General features: G+C 42.2%; 1 protein-coding gene across 1 annotated transcript in view; it reads right to left on the reverse strand.

Moving 5' to 3' along the window:
- Window positions 1-16,318, reverse strand: part of TMEM154 (transmembrane protein 154) — a 54,351-nt gene that overhangs the window by 13,585 nt on the left and 24,448 nt on the right. Inside the window, exons 2-6 of the mRNA XM_008000005.3 lie at window positions 13,197-13,457; window positions 13,068-13,106; window positions 4,671-4,698; window positions 3,358-3,443; window positions 1,226-1,283 (exon numbers count right to left, since the gene is read on the reverse strand). Of these exons, the coding sequence (XP_007998196.1) occupies window positions 1,226-1,283; window positions 3,358-3,443; window positions 4,671-4,698; window positions 13,068-13,106; window positions 13,197-13,457 (472 nt within the window). The remainder of the gene's footprint in view (window positions 1-1,225; window positions 1,284-3,357; window positions 3,444-4,670; window positions 4,699-13,067; window positions 13,107-13,196; window positions 13,458-16,318) is intronic.

Raw genomic sequence — 16,318 nt, forward strand, 5'->3', positions numbered from 1 at the left:
CCTGAAATCCTGGGCTCAAGCAATCCTCTCACCTCAGCCTCTCAAGTAACTAGGACTACAGGCAAGCGTCACCAAGCGTGACCTGGAATCTCTTTTAAATAGGATAGAATCCTTTCTGAACTGGCAAAGAATCTTAACATGAAAATGCCTAGGGGGGTGATATTGACCTAAATCTACAATAGGTATAGACTTTGGCATCAGAGCTGAGGTTTGTCTGAGTAAGACTGTGTGGTGTGATGTGAGGAGAGATTTGGGATGGTGAATTCTTAAGTAAGGTTTAGGGGGAGATGCAGAAAAAGGGTCCAAAGATAAACATCTGACTGCCCCAACCACTGCCTAATAATCAGTATTCCCTCGCGATGCTCAGGCTTCAGGGATTGCCCAGTGACAAGTGACTGCAGTCTGGAAGCATTTAAGATGACTGGCACCAGACTTCTGGCGAACACAGAGGGACAGCATTTATCCTGCCTGAAGGTTTATTCCATTTATTCCAACAGAAGTGTGATATCTCAGGCATAGGCTCAAGTCCTCTCCTCTCTGGGTATCCACGAGTGATTGCTGCCAACCACTCAGTACCTCCAAGGTCACAGCAGAGCTCTGCAGAGCAAGTCCCCAACCTGCTGAACCATCAGTCCTTTTTCCTTAGAACACTTCCCATGTCCTGACAAAACAATTCTCTAATCAAAACACCCCCAACGTGGTCATTTCTATCCTCACAAAAGATAATATAATTTAAATGCAATTGTGGAATGCTAAACTACACCCAAACCCCAAAGCACTAAAATGTTCTATCAAGTAGAGCCACCTAGCGGTAAAATGGAACATTTTTTTTAAATTCCCATTTATTTTCTCACTCTAGTTTACAGTTACCCACTTTAAGACTGTCGCCTCCATCTGTTTTCCTTACCAAACATCTATTTATCCAAGGTAAACAAACCTACAGTTTGTCATAATTGGAAAGTTTTATGACTAAAACAGAAGCTGAGGCAACAGTGTCTCCTTAGAAGGGCAAGAAAATGTCAATACTAATTTATTTCTAAAGATAAAGAGCCCTAGGATATTTACTTTATAGCCTTCTATTTTCTGTAACACACTTCCTCTTCTCCACACTATGCACATAGCCACCCATGTACATGGTCTCATACAATTTATAGGCACGGAAAAGCCTGGTTCCCAATCCCCTCCCTGCTATATACATATAATCTGTGGCAGAAATGAGAAGTACCTTGGGTTGTGATTTGATTCCTTCTCTTCCTTCAAGGTAGGTAAACATTCATAGTCGGCTAGGACAGAATAAAAGCAAACTCATTGTTAGTTACTGAAATTGTATCTTCTATCCACAATCCTGATACAGTTGAATACCATAGTTCTCTGATCTGTGTGGTTACTTGCGCAAAAATGGCCTCACCAAGGAGTGACAGTAGTGAAAAGATTAATGTTGTCAAGGTTCTTGAAATGGAAAAAGCGCTAATAACACAGAGACAAAACTTCAATGTGCCTCTGACCCCGCAGAGGACACAATTCATCACTGCTTGGTTGGTTATTCTGTCCCTGTAGCACCCCAGTGCTCCAAAAGCTGGAATCTGCACGTCTCAGGATAGACGCTGGAATAAGATGGCTTCGCCTGAGGTTCCAATGTGTCTGCAGAATGATTTCCATCAGATTGCGTGGTAGACAAGAATTGGGTAAAGTGGGAAAACAACCAATCTTCCTATGGTCATGAGTTCCTTTCTATACACCACTCGTTATTTTTAAGGGCAAAAAAATTCTTTGATTCTATCACCTATATGTCAAAATAACTCAGCTTTAGTTGTCGAATAGAAATGCCTTTTCCAGTTTTCTGGTTTTAGTGAGTATGACAGAATCATGATTTTATATTTCACAAAATCTCTGGCACAAAACGTAATGCAGCAACATAATAAGAAGAGATTGCCTTTCTGTAGTGAATTTTTTTCTTCTACTTTTTTTCTGCATTTTAAAAATTCTACTATGTATGCATATTACTTTTAGCAACTGAAAACAACAAAATGAGATTCCTGAAGTACTGTCTCAATGACCCGCCCCATCCTCAAATAGAATGGCTTTACAGAGTCCTTCTTTCCTGTTAGAAATTGTACAGGTTAGCTGAGTGGCTCTTTTTTGAAATCACATCTTGATAAGCCTCTGGTAGTAATAATTCTTTGTTTGTTTGTTTGTTTGTTTGAGATGGAGTCTTGCTCTGTCACCCAGGCTGGAGTGCAGTGGTGTGATCTCAGCTCACTGCAAACTCTGCCTCCTGGGTTCAAGCTATTCTCCTGCCTCAGCCTCCCTAGTAGCTGGGAGTACAGACATGCGCCACCACACCCAGCTAATTTTGTATTTTCAGTGGAGATGGAGTTTCACCATGTTTGCCAGGCTGGTTTCGAACTCCTGATCTCAGGTGATCCACCTGCCTTGGCCTTCAAAAGTGCTGGGGTTATAGACGTGAGCCACCGTGCCTGGCCTGGTAGTAATAATTCTTATAACCAGTCTCTGAATTTTCCAACTCTACTAGAGAGTGTTGAATTTGACAGACTCTAGGGTATTTTGTTTTAAAGATAAATGGTAAAAAATACAAACGATATGATAATGCTGGGTTTTTATTAATTTAATCTAAGTAGTAAAAATAATTAATTTTTAAAGGGAATTTAAAAAAGAAAAAGCAGCTGTCATCATTTTAAAGTCCCATTATTGATTTACTAAAAAGTAAGGAACATATACTTCCATTACTGCCAGATATCAATTGTAAATTGTCATATGGGGTATGTGTATCACCATCTACATGAGCAATGTCCAATAGAGCATTCTAAAGTGATAGAAATATTCTACATTACACTGTCCACTTAAGTAGCCATTGGCTACTAAACACTCAATATTTTTAACTTTAGTCTTAATTAATTTAAATTTAAATAGCCACATTTGGTGATTGTCTATTATGTTGAACAGCACAGATCTATGGCTACTACATTTGATAAAGTTTTATATCCATAGTCAGTTTAAACTTATAGATCTCTAAATTCTGTAATGTATAAGTTAATGCCAAATGCTAACTTTTTCCAGATCATTTGGCCTCAGAGATTTCCTTTCTTGAGTAAAATACCATTTTCTGCTTCAAAAAGACCATTTCAACAACTTGTACAGAAATAAAAACAAGTGGCAACAATTAAGCTGAATATTTAAATATTGTCAGACCAAGTTTATTATCTGCATGTACCAGATCTAATGTGGGTTTGGGCTCTGTCTCACTCCAGGATTTATTGAGATATTTATAAAGCTGTTGCAGCCTTCTGTTACTAAAGAGGAAAGGAAAAAAAAAAAAAACTTTAGGTTACCACATACCATTTCTATTCATGCTGTTCATCCATTTATCAAGCTCTTCCATTTCAATTTCCATAACAGAGGGTGTGTCTTCCTCAAAAATAGGGCTAGAAATAGAGAGCAAAAGGCTTGTTGGAAAGAAGTGTGAAATGTGTCTGATTTCATTTGGAAAGAGACTAGAGTGCTGATCCTGAGGAAGATGAACTTGATTCAGTGCCTTATGCTCTAGGGAAGCCTGAGGGCTTGCCCTTGTCCAAACTATCAAACTTCAGTAGGAAGAAAGGCTACCACACAAACATACATTTATCACAGGTCCAAAAGTGGGGTGCCAGCAAGTGGACTAAAAAGGGAACCCAGGAGACTGACTGCTCCCCTGAAGGTACAAAGTCAAGTCTGCAAGGCTCACAGGGTGAGGCCCTTCCGGGGAGTTGCCACATTAAGCATTTTAGCCTTGCTTAATTTCACTTCCTCTTCCTTGGGGTTTTTTGATCTGTGCCCCAGGTCAAGAGGCCACTGTCAACAGGCTATAGTTATCATCTGTCCCTTCAATTCCCCGGCCTTTCTCTCTTGGAGAAATGGAGCAGCTGCTTTCAGAAATTCCCCGCCCTCACTTGCAGAAGCTCAAAGTGCACAGTCAAGGGACAGAGCCCATGGTTAGTGGAGATGGGGCGGGGGAAGGAGGGACCACCAGCTCTGAAAGCAGCGTAGGCAGTGCACTGTGTAGAGGAAGCCACAGAGTTTCTAAACCAGGAGGCTGCTTGGAAGGTGGGGAGGGGATGGCATCACCCCAGAACATGCTCTGAGTGGAGGCTTGTTTTTCTCTCTCCCACCCCTCCTTCCCTCCCTCCTCTCCCTTCCTCCTGCTCCTCCCACTCTTCCCTTCTTCCTCCTCTCTCTCTCCCATCCCTGGGGGTTCTTGCTGTGCGAACTTCTGCTTCGACCAGGGCTCCCCTGCTAAATACCAGCTCAAGTATCTTTCCCGGTGATAAAATTTCTAATCAGAGTAAATGAAACGACATCTTGAAATACAACTAGGGATGGAATATTTAACTGCTATGCACTTGAAATTGGCAGCAGTCAGGATTCTTTCCTGAACGTAGGACAACAAATAAAGCAGATGACACACTGTCCTTGCCCAGATCACACTCACACGCTGGACAGGGTTTGGGGATGCCAGCACATCCTCCCTTAGGCTACCAGGGATCTCCAGCCCAGCCTGGGAAGCAGGAGAGCTCCGCAAGGTGTCAGAACAAAAACACCTGAAAAGGCAGCTGTCTGCCCTAACTGTTGCTGTTCACACCCCAGGTGGATCAGAAGCAGCAGGGAAAACTTACACTTTCACGTTTTCATTTCCCAGTTCATCTAAAAGGAAATGAACATAAAGGTCATGTTAGCTTTGTTCTTCTGTAACAACTTTTAATCTCAACAACAGCTGAAGTCTGCTTTACAAAGAGAGCAAAATGACATTAAATAATGTTTTTCAAGGAGCGATCATTAACTTAGAGTTAAACAAGTGTGGATTGCCATATTGAAACGAGGTCCTAATCCCTGTGAAATCTGCTTTCTTTTAGATGTGGATGGTCAGCTGAGAACACTCACTTCAGATCAGATGTTCATCTGTCTTTATTTTTTACATCCACAAGAAGAGGAAAACAGTGGTAAGGAAAGGCAAGGGAGGGTGAAACAAGAGGGCTTGCTCCTTGGCCTCCTTCAGTAAAATGTCCCAGATCTAAAGGTTGCTGCTTTATTTCTTGTGATACACTATGCTGAGCACTGTGGCACTGTGCCTCACTCCTGGCAGAGGATGTGGACTCTTCCATCAAGGGCTCCCCTTGGAATTTTCCTTTTACCCCTGCTCTTTGCATGGCTGGATCCCTCACATCCTGAGGGTCCCAGTTTAAATACTCTTTCCTCAGGGAGGCCTTCCCCACCTCCTCTATATAAAGCAGGGCCCATCTTTCCTGTTGCTCCCCAGCTCAGCACCTTGCTTGCATCCTTCATAATATTGGCCACAATTTCTCATTGGTCAACTCGTCTGTTTGATTTTTTTTTTTCTGTCTGTCTCTCTCACTGGACCATAAGTACAAAGGGGCAGGGATCGCGTCTGTCTTACTCATTGTGGTGTCCCCTCAACTCTGACCCAGCTAGCACAGTATCTGGTAAATGCCTAGTCAATATCAGTGGAATAAATGATTAGGTGTTAACCTCAATTGTCCAGCACTGGGGTTCAACTCATGTCCAGTATTTTGGACTTAGCATAGTGAAACTTCCAAGAAGCCTGTTTTTAGTTCCCGTTGGTTGAGGTGAGAGTCAGGTAACTGTTTACAAAATGCCTCTAACGCACATCAGACTCCAAATGAACAAGTGGTGAGAATTGGAGCCTGATGTCCCAGCTGAAGCCCTGTTTCATTTGGCAGGAGAACCAACACATCCAGAGAAATGAGGCAATGATGTTGAGTGGATAGCATAGGCCTGCTGCACGATTTATGATGTGAAAATGATTGAAAAACAAACCATTTTGTAGGGTCCACCCAATAGTCAGAGGTTTCTGATCCTTGGCAATCAGAGGCCTCCTACTGTCTGTCCTGGAGAAATGGAGGTCCTCAGTGAAGGAACACAACCAGCAGACACCTGGAACTGAGTTCCTGGCGGCAGTGAGCTGCTGTAATTTCCTGTGGGTTGGCAAGCTTGAATGGCATTGCTAATCCAGGAAAGCTGGGCACAGATGTATGTTTCATGCCATCACTGCTTGCCTTCCAGGAGCTGCAGGCTACGTCCTCTTGCCCTCCAGTAGGAATCTAAAGCTTCCTGCAGATGCCTGACTCCTCAGAAACTTAGATGGGAAAAGGAGAATACACACACACACATTCACCACAAACACACACTTTCTATCTAAAATATACAGGCCATTTCCTTAAGGAATTTTACTATAAACAAAGCTCCTACGCAATTGAACATCCCTACAGGGGACCCATAAAGATCCTCCTGTTTTGTCACCCCCTCCTCCTCCCTCTCCCTTTTTCCCTGCTGAATAACCCCTGACTAATTTCCCAGAGAGCAAGTGGCTGCATGGCCCCACCATTGTGGGCATGGATTTATCTTTATAATCTGGGTTCCCCACAGGCTTCAGGGTGAGCAAAAGCTAGCCTGCATGCAGATGAAGGAAAACTTTTAAAAGCCATTACAAAAGTGCTCCAGATGCACCAAGTGTGAAGCTCCTGTAATCAGTATTAAAACAGAGCAAAAAGCTTTCTGTGGCCTCATCTTCCCTGCTCCATGGCTATTACCTCTGCTCCAGCCACCATGGCAACAGAAAAACATCTGGGAGGGCACACAAAGAGCAGAGCATTAAACCAGGAGGGAGACCAATTACTTGTCCTCAGCAATCAGGCTCTGCCCGCTCCACTCCACCGGCCTACGTCTATTTACGAATAGCCACCAATTCCCTTTGCAACCAGGAGGCAAATGCAGCTCTTACAAAGCTCCATCTCAACCCCCCCCATTCCATTTTTCCCCCAACAACCCTTCCATTTCATCTCCTCCGACCCACTTTGTCCTCCTCCTTCAGTTCCTACGTGACCCCCACTTAGCCTGACAGTACCCTCCTCTCAGATCCTCTCCTTTGTGCATTCGACAGTGGGGTTGTCTGGTGGAGGCTAGGGGAGGGCAGGAGCTACAGGAGCCTCTGTCTTCCTTATCTTGTTTCCATGCTGAGCAGTGAGCAAGAGAAAGGGTCTCTTTCCAGAAGATTTACTGAGCAAGCCAGGCATCATGTAGCCACAGCCTGTTTAAAGTAGTTTATTGCCAGCTGATTCCCCTACAGCTCTTTCAGAGAGACCTCGCACATCAAGACACTGCAGATTTAATGCCGGGAGGTCTAGGAAGAATGATAGCAGAACATCACGTTACTACACCATGTTTCCCTTTCCCTGGACATGAAATGGACAAAGCCCAAAGGAAAAAGTAATTTCCAATCAGATGAAGTGTTCTAAAAGTTTTGGCCAAATCCTCTCCCACTGTCAGATTTAAAGACTTATTTCCTGGTATAGTATAACAGACCAGGCTCTATCCATGTGGGGTAAGAAACAGTATGTCTGTTTCTAACTTTCCCAGGGGACATAGCGTGCAGGTATCCATGCCCTCCTGTAAAGCATTTCTGTGGGAGCTTTCGAAGCAACATACTGCTCTGGGACCTTCCATGATAATTGTATTTTACCTGAAAAAAATCACATTTTGCTAATGTAAATATTCTGCTTTTATGAACTGTGAGCATTCAGTTTTTCTGAAATGATATCCCTCTGTTAAGCAGCTAGTGATCATGTCTGTATTAAAGCATTGGCTGATAAGAGAAAAAAATTCAGATAAAACTCTCTATCAAAAATTTTCGTGATAAGCCAATTGTTTTGAAATTCTAAGTTTTCTCTGTTGTGTTTTTTAAAGTTAGGCATATTTAAGGTAAAAACAATGTACCACTTCATAGTAAGGATAATGTACAAATTTGACTTTCCCTCTGAGAGTAGATGTTCTTTAAAAAACATTCTAACATTCTTTAATTAAATCACTTATTCAACAAACAAACAGCTAGTGTGTGTTGGGCTAGGCATTGAGTTAGGTAAAGGGATGATAATAAGCTAGCACTTAGCACTTATGCCAGGTTCTGACTTTTTCTAAGTGATTTGCCTATATAAACCATTTAATTCTCACAACTCTATGAGGTAGGTATTGAATTTGCGCATTTTACAGATGAAGAAACTTAATCAGAGAGTCACAGTGCCAGGAAGTGCAAGCCAACCAAGCAGTGTATGTGGTTTGAGTCTGGACTGTCAACCTCAATGCCACACTGTCACACAACACAAATAAGACCAGTTCTTGGTTCTCTTGGGCCTTAATGACAACATAACCCAGAAAGAAAAGAAGAAAGAAAAGAAAAGAAAAAAGAAAAGAAGGAAGGAAGGAAGCAAGTCACCAACTTATGACAAGGTGAATACTGTGAACAAAGAGTGTGAACAAAGTATTCTGAGAGCACAGAAGAGGTGGTAATTAATTTTGCCTAGGCAAGGATTATTCAAGGCTTCCTAAAAACTGGACCCTAGCAATGGGGTGTGGTTGCTCACACCTGTAATCCCAGTGCTTTGAGAGGCTGAGGTGGGAGGATCACTTGAGCCTAGGAGTTTAAGACTTGCCCGAGCAACATTACAAGATGCCGTCTCTAAAAAACATTTTTTTTAAAATATAAAAAACTACCCAGGCATGGTTGCACAGGCCTGTAGTACCAGCTACTCTGTAGGCTTTGGTGGGAGGATCGCTTGAGCCCAAGAGTTTGAGGCTGCAGTGAGCTAGGATTGTGCCACTGCATTCCAGCCTGGGCGACAGAGCAAAGCCCTGTCTCTTAAGCAAAACAAAAACAGACCTGGGCCCTAAAAAATGGGATGGCAGTTTGCCAAGCAGACAAGAAGAAAATTCCAGACGGAAGAAATGGTATCAGCCAGGCATGGAGGCACCCTGAAAGTCAAGTCATGTTCTGGGAACAGCAAATACTTCAAGTGTAGTTACAATGGAGGATACATGGGCCATGTCTGAGGTCGAGGCTAGCTCTCACTTGTAAATGGCTTTTGAACTATGAGACTTTCACAACGAAATTCAATGAAAAATCAGTTTCTGGATTTGGAGCCTAAGAGCCCCACCATGTGAGTGGATACCTCTGACATCCCCCCAACCCTTGACTCCATTAGGTAAAACCAGCCATGGTTTGGGGAAGGAAATCATGACTTTCCTGAATTCTAAAAAATTTAAAAAGCTCTGTTTGCTTTTTTTTCTTAAGCTTAGAAAGAAGCTTCCATATGACTATGTTATTAGGAAGTCCTGAAATTTCAAGCAGTGGAGAAACATGTGTATTTCCTACTTCCTTGGAATCTATTATGTCAGCCTCTGCCATGAAAGGAAATACTCTTTGGGGTTTCTTTCCCAGCTCACATTTGCCTCAGCTGCTGGCAATGAAAGGTTCCTCTGGCACAGGGACAGTGAGGGAGGCATGTGGGACAAAGGCATGGCCCCAAAGCCAGAGGTGCCCTGTAGTGAGAGTGAGGGACATAAAGTGAGTTTTGTATACATGTATGACTGTGTATTGTATTAGAGATGTTCCTACCCTTTGAGTAACTTTTTGGAAAGACTATAAAGGTTTCAACTTAAAAATCGAATGCGAGCTGAGCGTGGTGGCTCACGCCTGTAATCCCAGCACTTTGGGAGGCCAAGGCAGGTGGATCATGAGGTCAGGAGATTGAGACCATCCTGGCTAACACGGTGAAACCCCGTCTCTACCAAAAATGCAAAAAATTAGCCAGGCGAGGTGGCGGGCACCTGTACTCCCAGCTACTCAGGAGGCTGAGGCAAGAGAATGGTGTGAACCTGGGAGGCGGAGCTTGCAGTAAGCTGAGATGGCGCCACTGCACTCCAGCCTGGGCAACAGAGCAAGACTCCATCTCAAAAAAAAAAAAAAAAAATAGAATCAAGTAATTTTTACTACCACAAGCCAAAAGTACCCAAGTCTGCTTTGGACCTAGAACTACCCTGACCCCTAGCATGTGATGCTTCTTAAATCAGAACTGAATACTCTCAAAGTGGGTCTCTGACTGAGGGAATTTCTATCTAATTGGTTTTCAGATTGATGTTACTAATCTTTAGACAGTTGAAGAATTTGGTCATAAAAGTTAGCATAGCTTCAATAGGAACAAGAACAATGCTTCCTCCAGGACTTTTCAGGATCAAATTGGGATGTGGGGTGGTGGAGAAAATAAAATCTGTGACAGAAATATAGATGAAAGAATGCTCTTCTTGTGGTGATGACCCCAGGGCCTCTAGCCTTCCCATCCCTAACCCTAATCTGACCCACTCCTTGATCAGCCTTTCTCTTTCCCCAGTGACGGGAAATGTTATATTGGCTTATTGGCCAAAATTATACAGAATCGTCGTCTGGAGATGGCAGCAGCAGAAAAGCATCCCCCAGAAATATGCAGGTTGGTCCACACCACTGCGATAAAGTGAGTATTGCAATAAAGCAAGTCACATTAATTTTTTAGTTTCCAAATGCATAAAAAGTTATGTTTTTCCTACAGTGTAGTCTATTAAGTGTGCAACAACATTGTATCTACAGAGAGAATGTATATACCTTAATTTAAAATACTTTATTGCTAAAAAATGCTAATGATTGTCTGAGCCTTCCGCGAGTTGTAATGACTTTTCTGGTGGAGGGTCCTGCCTTGATGTTGATGGCTACTGACTGCTCAGGGTGGCGGCTGCTGATGGTTGGGAAGGCTGTGGCAATGCCTTAAAGGAAGATCACAGTGAAATGTGTCACATTGATTGGCTCTCTTCCACAAATATTTCTCTGTAGCATATGATGCTGTTTGATAGCATTTTACCCACAATAGAATTCACGATTGGAGACGATTCTCACAAAACCTGCCGCTGCTCTACCAACTATGTTTATGTAATATTCTAAATCCTCTATTGTCATTTCAACAATGTTCATGGCATCTTCACCAGGAGTAGATTCCATCTCAAAAAAAAAACAAAAAAAAAACCCCCACTTTATTTGTTCATTCAGAAGAAGCAATTTCTCAGCCACTTAATGTTTTATCATGAGATTGCAGCAATTCCATGGCATCTTCAGGCTTCACTTCTTATCCTAGTTTTCTTGCTATTTCTACCACATCTGCAGTGACCCTTCCACTCAAGTCTTGAATGCTTCAAAGTCATCCATGGATCTTGGAATCAACTTCTTCCAAAATCCTGTTGATGCTGATATTTTGACCTCCTCCTGTGAATCGGAAATGTTCTTAATGGCATCTAGAATGGTGAATTCTTCCCAGAAGATTCCTTCCCAAATTTATCAGAGGACTCACCATCTATGGCAGCTATGGCCTTACAAAATGTATGTCTTAAACAATAAGACTTGAAATTCAAAATGACTCCTTAATCCATGGGCTGCAGAATGGATGTTGTATCAGCAGGCATGAAAACATTAGTCTTCTTGTACGTCTCCATCAGGGCTCTTGGGTGACCAGGTGCATTGTCAATGAGCAGTAACATTTTTAGTGGAATCTTGTATTTTGAGCAATAGGTCTTAATGGTGGGTTTAAAATATTCAGTAAACCATGCTATAAACAAATGTGCTAACATCCAGGCTTGGTTATTCCACTTACAGAGCACAGGCAGAGTAGATTTAGCATAATTCTTAAGAGCTGTCATATTTTCAGAATGGTAAATAAGAATCGGCTTTAACTTAAAGTCACCAACTACAGTAGCTTCTAACAAGGGAACCAGCATATCTTTTGAAGCTTTGAAGTCAGGCAGTGACTTCTCCTCTCTAGCTATTAAAGGCTTAGATGGCATTTTTTTTTTTTTTTTAAGTAGAGACAGGGTTTCACCATGTTGGCCAGGCTGGTCTCAAACTCCTGACCTCAAATAATCTGCCTCAGCCTCCCACAGTGCTGAGATTACAGGCATGAGCCACCATGCCCAGTCAGATGGCATCTTCTTCCAATAGAGGACTGTTTCATCTACACTGAAAATCTATGGTTGAGCATAGCCACCTTCATCAATGATTTGAACTAGGTCTTCTAGATAACTTGCTGCAGCTCCTACATCAGTCCTTGCTGCTTCATCTTGCACTGTTATGTTACAGAAATGGCTTTTTCCCTTAAACCTCATGAACCACCCTCTGCCAGCTTCCAATTCTTCTTCTGCAGCTTCCTCACCTCTCTCAGCTTTTGTAGAATTAAAGAGAATTAAGGCCTTGCTCTGAATTAGGCTTAGGCTTAAGAGAATGCAATGACTGGTTTGATCTTCTACCCAGACCACTGAAACTTTCTCTGTATCAACAATAGTACTGCTTTGCTTTCCTATCATTGTATGTTCACTGAGTAGCACTTTTAATTTCCTTCAAGAACTTGTTCTTTGCATTTGCAACTTGGCTAAATGCTTGGCACAAGAGGCCTGGTTTAAGCCTATCTCAGCTTTCAACTTGCCTTCCTCACAAGGCGTAATCATTTCTAGCTTTTCACTTAAAATGAGAGATATGTGACTCTTCCTTTCATTTGAACACTTAGATGCCATTGTAGGGATATGAATTGGCCTAATTTCAATATTGTTCTGTATCAGGAAATAGAGAGGCCTGAAGACAGGGAGAGAGATGGGGAATGGCCTGTCGGTGAAGTAGTCAGAATACACACAATGTTTATCAATTAAGTTCACTGTCTTCCGTGAGCATGGTTTCAGGCACCCCAAAACAATTACAACAGTAGTATCAAAGATCACTGACCACAGATCACCATAACAGGCACAGCAATATTGAGAACATTTGGAATATTGTGAGAATTATCAAAATGTAATGCAGAGACACAAAGTAAACATGTGCTGTTGAAAAAATGATACCAATAGACTGGTTCGATGCAATGGTTGCCACTTCAATTTGTTTAAAAAAAAAAAAAAGCAATACCTGTAAAGTGCAATAAAGCAAAGTGCAACCAAACAAGGCATGCCTGTATTTTAAAATTCCATTAAACTTTTTTTAAAGAAAGGAATATGCATATATTCACTTCTGGAAAATTTCATTGAAAAGTATTATCTATTACTTACTATTGTAAGTAGCCCTTGTTGCTTAATTTTAAAATGTCTCTACTCCTTCTCCAATCCCACCCCCAACTGCAGGCAGGTTTTAGGATAATACTCACATGTCTGTAAAGCACTCTGAGATCCTTGGCTAGAAGGTTCTGTATCAAAGCAAAGAATATTTTGTTTTATTGATTTTTCACTAACACATGAAGCAATTTTCTGGAAATGGGAATACACCAAATATTTACCTTGTTTAGTTCTTTTTCTTTTATAGTATGTTGCAAGGAATACCACAGATAAAAGTAAGAGCACCAATAAAATCAAAGGGATCAACACCATCAGTATAAACTGCAACTGATTTTCATCCGGAGCAATGTCGGTAGAATTTATATTTGCAGTTAATGTTTCTGTGGCGGTCACTGCAGCAAATATGCTTGGAGAAGTCACTTCATTTGGTCTTTCGGATTCCTCAGTTGTATCTCCTGAGTGTTCGAATTCCTCAAAATTACCTGTGGGAACAGATACAAAATTGAGATTGCCATGGAGACAAAGTTAGTATGTTATATTGTCAATGATTTTTAAATTATTCCTAGATACATTCTGTGATAAACTTGACCCATTATACCTGGGCTCCAAGCTAAGTGTGACACAGAGCATCGATTTAACATAAATGAAGCTCAAGCTGGGAGTGTATTGAACATGGAATCAGAGCTCAGAGAAAAACCTTCCGCAAAGGTAGGCAGTTTTGCATTGACCAGACATTTCAGATGCGCTTAAGCAAAGGGCATTAGGAAGCTGCCCCATGTTAAGGGTGATGTTCCAAGCCAAGTTATGTGATATTACAGGACGTCTCCTGTAGGGTATGATAATATTTTAATAAAATGTCTGAATAAATTTAAGTTCACATTTACTAAAAGTTAAGTACATGCCATACAGCACTTTTAGATGTAAACAAATGCACTCTGTGTCCTACTTTTTTTTTTTTTTTTTGAGGCAGAGTCTTGCTCCATTGCCCCAGCTGGAGTGCAGTGGCATGATCTCAGCTCACTGCAACTTTTACCTCCTGGGTTCAAGCGATTCTCGTGTCTCAGCCTCCAGAGTAGCCGGGATTACAGGCACGTGCCACCATACCCAGCTAATTTTTGTATTTTTAGTAGAGACGGGGTTTCACCATGTTGGCCAGGCTGGTCTCAAATTCCGTGCCTCAAGTGATCCACCTGCCGCAGTCTACCAAAGTGCTAGAATTGCAGGTGTGTCTTTACTAAAAATACAAAAATTAGCCAGGCATGATGGCACATGCCTGTAATCCCAGCTACTTGGGAGGCTGAGGCAAGAGAATCGCTTGAACTCAGAAAGCAGAGGTTGCAGTCAGCCGAGATCGTGCCATTGCACTTCAGCCTGGGCAACAAGAGCAAAACTCCATCTCAAAAAAAAAAGAAAAAGAAAAGGAAAATAAAAACCATCAGGATGGGAAAGGACTACTGACTTGATGACTATCTTTCAAGTGTATTTTATTTTATGAATTCTTCAGATCCAGAATCTGTTTGGTTCTTTTTTATTATCTCTATCTCTTTGGTGAACTTCTCTCATTCATACCCTGAATTGTTTTCTAATTTGGGTATTGTTTTTCTGTATCCTCCCATGGCGAAAAACTTTTCCTCACCTGTCTAAGCAGTAGTCATGGTAAGGTAAGCTGAAGGTCTTTTTCCTAATATCATGTAATGTTGCCTACCTTTCAGAAGGGGCCAACTGAAGAAAATACCTTGTAAGTTATCAAATGAGATAATTTATAAGAAATTAGAAGAATTTATGAGAAAGTTCTTCTAAGGTGAAAGGAACTATGCAAATAGAGAAGTCAGCTGCTTTAAACCACACTCTGTGGTATAAGTTAGGCAATTACTGCATAGAATGATCGAACTGGACAATGCAGAGCCAATTCAATAGTTCATCTATCTTCATAATCCTGTAACAATGAAGTCCTCTGATTTTGGTTGAAACAAAAATGTTTGATCACTGCTATGAATTGAATGTTTGTATTCCCCTCTAGTTCATATATTGAAGCCCTAATCCTCAATGTGATGGATTAGGGCTAAGAGGTGAGGCCTTTGAGAGGTCATTAGGTTTAGATGAGGTCATGAGAGTGGGGCCCCTGTGATGGGATTATTGCTCCTACGAGGAGATAAGAAAACCAGAGTTCTCTCTCCTTGCCATGTGTGGATACAGAAAGAAGGTGGCGACTGCAGGCCAGGAAGAGAGTTCTCACCAAATACTGAATCTTCTAGCACCTTTGATCTTGAACTTCCCAGCCTCCAGAACTGCGAGAAATAAATGTCTGTTTAAGTCTCGCAGTTTGTGGTATTTTGTTACGGCATCTGAGCTAAGACAATAAGAATCTAATTGTGTTGATTGTATGAATAAATACTTCAGTCTCCCACGGCAGGGAATTCATTTGATAATCCCTTTAGTAAATGCAACCCCAAACCATCAGAATCAATTACAAACTGCAGAGTAAACTCACTGATGTTTCTCACGTGTATATGCCAAAGGCAGGATTGAAAAAATAACTACAAAGTTTTGAAGAGAGGAGGGGCTTCAAGATGGCTAACTAGATGCATCTGGCACTCATCTCCTTCACAAAAAATAACAAAAGTAGTGAGTAGACAAGCTACATTTTGAATTGATCATTTAAGAGAGAACACTGGAATTCAACAGAGTAGTGACAGAAAACACTTAAAGCAAGGAAGGAGAGGGAAATAAGACATCCTTCTTGGCTGAGAATGGTTAGGAGCCTGGAGAAGCTCCCCAATGTGGGGAAAGGGTAAGTGGTCCATATTTCCACTGCAGACTCCTGCAGCCTAGCCATGGGAGAGCCCCTCAACTATCACAGGCCCCGAGACTAACATTGAGAGCTGCCTGTAGACTGTGCAATGGCATTTCTCCAGAGAGGGATCTTATGCGGAGTCTCACACGCCCCTGAGCCCTAGTGGCTGCAGCACAGTGCCACTGTGAGGGCCCAGCCCCCACCAGACTGTATCCTGCCCTAGGGCCCAACAGCCCCTGCATCTCCATGTCTCTGGAGCCCCTGCCTGCAGCCACCACTGCTGCTGGCTGCTGCTGCCAGGGCCAAGGTAGGAGCCACTGGCAGCGCCCCTCCCCCGATCCCCGGCCAGCAGAGGGGCACTCACACATGTTTATGTGCCTCAAGGACAAACTCCACTGTTCGCAGCTAATTGCTGCTATAAACTGCTGCTGCTGGGGCCAAAGCATGAGCAAATCATGCCCCTGCCCCAGCTGGCTGCCTATGGTTGCTCCCACCGAAAGCAATCCCATCCTCCGCAGTAGTGGACAGCAGTGTAGTCACTGCTGCCTT

This window comes from Chlorocebus sabaeus, chromosome 7 (genome assembly GCF_047675955.1).
Source record: "Chlorocebus sabaeus isolate Y175 chromosome 7, mChlSab1.0.hap1, whole genome shotgun sequence".
Classification (NCBI taxonomy): Eukaryota; Metazoa; Chordata; class Mammalia; order Primates; family Cercopithecidae; genus Chlorocebus; species Chlorocebus sabaeus.